This window comes from Gossypium arboreum, chromosome 9, assembly GCF_025698485.1.
Source record: "Gossypium arboreum isolate Shixiya-1 chromosome 9, ASM2569848v2, whole genome shotgun sequence".
NCBI classification, from domain to species: Eukaryota; Viridiplantae; Streptophyta; class Magnoliopsida; order Malvales; family Malvaceae; genus Gossypium; species Gossypium arboreum.
This window is the reverse complement of record NC_069078.1, coordinates 54,374,680-54,379,898: the sequence shown is the minus strand read 5'-3', so window position 1 is coordinate 54,379,898 and position 5,219 is coordinate 54,374,680. Positions and strand designations below refer to the sequence as shown.

The window sequence follows — 5,219 nt, the reverse complement described above, 5'->3', positions numbered from 1 at the left end:
TATGTTTTTCATGAAATTTAAAAAACTTAAAATATATATTTAATTTTTAAATATATACAAAATACTTGGAATTTTTTTACATCAATTATGAAAATTGAAAATTTTATATATCATGTATAAAAAATTCACTCTTAATATTGACTATAAAAAGCAATAACAACTTATGTTAATATCATTTATTCCTAAGAAATGTTTGACATATTTTAATGGAAAATGATATGTTTTATCATCAATTATTTATAAAAGTATAATCTTATTTCTGTTTTTAATTCCTTTTTCAAGTAGTGTATGCTGTTAATTCTTAAACTACAACTATTAAAATTATTAAAAATTTATTTATAAATTTATTTCAACAAATGATTATTAATGTAGTAGTAGGAGATTTCTATTTGAATTTATTAGCATTGTGATTGATTCTCAAATAAAGTTTTTTTTATTTTTTATTTGAAATATAGTAAAAAATATTAAAACTTAAAGGTACTTTTATAATAATATTAATTATTAGTGGCAAAGTATAATTTTTAATAGTTTATATTTTATAATTTTTAATAGTCTATATCTTTATAATTTTAAAGGAGTCAATCAAATTTTTATTATTTTTGGAGGTCAAAGTATAATTTTATCATTACTAATTTAAAATTTAATAAATTATAAAGTGTCTAAATGAAAAATTTCCATTTAAATCAAGGTATTTAAATGATTTTACAACTAAATTGGTATTAAGTTAACTTGTGATACTAACTCATATATAACATAGATACAAATTGATGACACTAAATGAAAACTATTTTTCAAAGAATAATTATATTTTAGTACTTATTTATTGAGGTTTAAAAGACTAAAATCCTTTTTAAGTTATTTTATAAATTTAATTTAAATTAAATTATATCAACTTAACTTATTATATTAAATTTTTATAATGGTATAAATCGATATATATATTTTATAAAAAAGGTTTTTTTTTCACAATGACATGGGAGAATCCTAATAAAACCAAACTGGTCTTAAAAAGTTACAGTTAATGTAGGACGCTAATTTTATAATATAAATGAGTTAATACTATATATACACGTATACACTTAAAAGAGAAACAAGGGAAGAATTTTCTTTGATTTCATAAGCCATCTATTTTGGAGCATATTCGGTAAGTAAATTACAAATTTACAGTTGTTTCCCTCGTTTTTTTCCAATTTATTTTCATTGATAAAATCAAAACTTTAATTGGAATGTGCTTTGTCGTCAAATTATAGTCTTTCTTGATTGTCTTTTTTTGAAAAAAAAAAAAGATTTCATCGTTCTTCCTTGGTGGTGAAAAGAAAAAAGGGTTTCTTTTGTTTGTTTTTTTTCTCTCTAAAGATGCCGGAGAAAGGAGGGAGCTTTGTTCCAGTTCATCAATGGCGTCTTGGTTTGTTAACAGCTTTGGTTCTGGTTGGTATGGTGGTAGTTTGGAGCATAGATGGATGCACCATCAAAACCTTCGTCCAATCGTGGCAGTTTAAACAAGATTACATCACCTTGAAAGTTAACTCCTTTGCTAATATCAATCAAACCCACCAAAATTTTTCACATTCTCTTCGAAATCTTACCTTAAATCCAACTTTAAATACTACCCATTTCCCCTTTTTGAATGTTAATTCTTCCCTCGAAACCAAAAAATCAAGCTTGAACTGGGTTTCAGCTGAGCTTGAGAACAACTTCACTGCAAATCTGTTGAGTAGGTGGCTGGCTGAAGGAGGGGAGCCATGTAAGGACTCTAAAACAGTGGAAATCAAGATTCCTGGCTTGGATAAGGATGATTTAGTGGAGTTATCAGCTGGTGAAATCCATTATTTCATGTTTCAAGCACTGGATGAATCTGGGAATGTTCATTGTTTAGGTGGGGATTACTTTGAATTTGATCTTTCAGGAGATTCATGGAAATCAAGGCCTTTGGTGAAAGATTTTGGGAATGGTACTTACTCAGTTTCACTTCAAGTTCATCCTGATTTTGCCGGTGACTATAATCTCACTGTTATTTTGCTTTTTAGACATTTCCAAGGTCTTAAATTTTCACCTGCAAGATTTGCATATGATAAACAATTGCGCCATATAAAGATTAAGTTCTTTAGGACTAAAACTCAATTGCCTGAATTGCAAATTTGTCAAAAATCTGATTTCAATAGAGATGTTTGGTCTGGTAGATGGACTAGACATGGTAAGAATGATGGTTGTCGGATTAGTAACGACGGTCGGTATCGATGCCTGGCACCAGATTTTGCATGTCGGAATCCGTGGTGTAATGGTTCCTTAGGGGTTTTAGAGAGTAATGGATGGGTGTATTCGAGCCATTGTTCGTTCCGGTTGTTTGCGGTTGATTCCGGTTGGGATTGTTTGAAGAATAGGTGGATTTTCTTCTGGGGTGATTCCAATCATGTGGATACCATAAGGAATATGCTTAATTTTGTGTTAGGGTTGCCCGAGATCAAATCGGTACCGAGAAGGTTTGATATGAACTTTTCGAACCCGAAAGATCGGTCTCAGACGGTTCGGATCACTAGCATTTTCAATGGTCATTGGAATGGAACACAGAATTATTTAGGTTTGGATTCTTTGAAAGATGAAGGGTTCCGGAATTTGTTAAAGAAGTACTTCTCGGAGGATACGGTCCCAGATACTATCATCATGAACTCTGGCTTGCATGATGGTGTTCACTGGTCAAATATTCGAGCATTTTCTCGTGGGGCAGAGTATGCAGCATCATTCTGGAAAGACATTATGGAATCGGTGAGGCGGAGAGGGTTAGTAGTGCCACAAATCATTTTCCGGTCCACGATCGCAACCGGTGGGTATGCGAGATTACTGGCATTTAATCCTAATAAGATGGAGGCATTCAATGGAGTGTTTTTAGAGAAATTGAAACAGGCCGGGCTGGTTTCTAGTGTCATCGATAACTTCGATATGACATTTTCATGGCATTTCGATAACAGGTGCAACGATGGTGTTCATTACGGGAGGGCTCCCCTAAAGATGAAGTGGAGAGATGGTGAGATTGGACACCAGTACTTCGTCGATCTCATGTTATGTCATGTGCTGCTTAATGTTCTATGTGCAAGATAGTAGTACAAGTGCTCGGAGTTTTTCCGAGTAGAAAGCGGCATCTATGACATCATTGAGTCATTCGAAATTGCGGGCTTCCCTTGGGAGCCAAACTTACGAGTTAGTCGAGTAGAGTCAGGCATTCATTATTTGTTTATTGATTTAAATACCATATATAGTCACTTCACTTGTAGATCATTTGAAGCCCTGGAGTTCGAAGGGCCGATTTTCATACATCGATTATCGTATAGTATTACATTCGTTGCTCGTGTTCAGTTCACTTGTAGACCATTAAAGCCCTCGAGTTTGAAGGGTCGATTTTCATACATTGACTATCATATGGAATTGCAGTCATAGCTCTTGTCTGGTTCTTAGATGATCATTAGCAGCCCTCGAGTTTGATGGGCCGAATTATATAATATTTTGATTATCGCATAGCATTGCAGTCGGTACCCGAATCGTTGGTAGCATTCACTTGCAGTATGGGTTTTATAGTGTTTCGTGTCAAGGGACTGCCTACATAATGTTGCATATAGGTAATTTTCGTACTGGATTCGAGTTAAGCCTATGTAGGATATGCTATACATTTGAGTTTTATACGATATATAAATTTAAAATTTTATTAAAATCTATTTTATTGGATTTAATATTTTTGTTGAAACATTTTTAAATCTCATATATTTACATTTCAGGCGTGAATAAATGGTCCATTACCTTTTTATTAAAACAAGTTCATGAAAATTGGCGCAATTGTTTGGTGAGTTAAATGGTTAGCTGAAAGTGTGTTTGTTAAGGCGAAAGCTGAACTTTGAAGCAGTGCATCATAATGAGATAGACTAGCATTGGTTGAAGAATGTAGGGTTAGCTTTAATTTGAACACTGGTTCCATGCACCTTTCATTTAAGACCATAAATAAAAATTAATATATTTCTCTGATCCAAAATGGGACTAAATTAGCCCATTGGATGGGTTCAATAAAATTTTTTAGGAAGTTAGTTCAGTTTGGTGTGATGCATAGAATTGATTAAAAGACAAGTTAATCCACTAACAACTACTAAAAAATTGAAAATAAGGTGCATAAATTGCTGAAAAATAAATGTTAAAAAATTTAAATATTAAACTTCAGTTATAAAATTTATTTGATATATTACTTAAAATTTATTACACAATATAATTAGATTGTTTACTAAGTATTTAAATTACGAAATATATATTCTATATTTTATCTTTAATTTTAAACATTTCATCTTATTCTAAACAAAATCAAATTTTAAGCATAAAATATTTATAAGATAATATGATCTTAAAATAAATAAAATAAAATTGAAGTTATTGAAAATATTCTCCTTTAAGTGGTAAGTACTTCTTATTTACTTATCATTTTCTACTTTTTTATAGATTAAATTCTATCGGATTGTTATTATCAAACATGTGTCACAAATTAAAAATATTAAATTTTAATGGATTTAATTTTTTTTCAAAAGTTTATCAAACAAGGCCTAAGTTAAAAAACATTTATTTATTATAAAATAAAGATCATCAAAAGTAAAAAGAGCAAGATTAGAGAATAAAGAGAAATATGTATTTATCAATTGGATATTTACAATATTTCTCTAAAGTATATCAAATTTCTTATCTTAATGGACATCCATTTTATATAAAAAATATTAATAACATTTCCATTAATAAATAATGTGCTTCATTAAAATCTTACTAAAATAAATAAAATTTTACGAGAAAAAAACTCTCAGTGAAATTAAAAGATTACACATATCTTTAATACACATAACATGTTACTTAATTAAAAACTTTACCAGGAAAATCCACAAAGGCAAAACCTTAGTTAAGAATAAAAGAGTACGACTTGTATTTACCCCTCATGATAACATTACATAATATCTTAGAGTTTACTTGTTTCAATATTGAATACTAGCTCTTCAAATGATTACTTGAATGGATTTGCTAAAAAATTATGTCACCGTTCTTTTGAAACTCATGAGTGAAGAAGAGTTTTGGGGAAATATATTTTGATCAGTCTTCTTTACTATATATAATCTTTTCAACTATGTTATGCATATAGTATTATCTTTGTAAACTATTGTGGATTTTTTTAAAATCTAAAGATAGGTCACACACTGAATAGA

The 5,219-nt window shown here is 30.0% G+C and overlaps 1 protein-coding gene across 1 annotated transcript; it reads left to right on the top strand.

Moving 5' to 3' along the window:
* The first annotated feature begins 1,067 nt into the window (after positions 1-1,067).
* Positions 1,068-3,703, top strand: LOC108454307 (uncharacterized). Its single transcript, XM_017752725.2, has one exon. It carries the CDS (start codon positions 1,357-1,359, stop codon positions 3,094-3,096), a length of 1,740 nt encoding a protein of 579 aa, XP_017608214.1. The 5' UTR covers positions 1,068-1,356; the 3' UTR covers positions 3,097-3,703.
* Positions 3,704-5,219: the final 1,516 nt, after the last annotated feature.

What these genes read in the sequence shown, in the direction of transcription:
- LOC108454307 (XM_017752725.2), top strand. Translation starts at nt 1,357, where the DNA reads ATGCCGGAGAAAGGAGGGAGCTTTGTTCCAGTTCATCAATGGCGTCTT.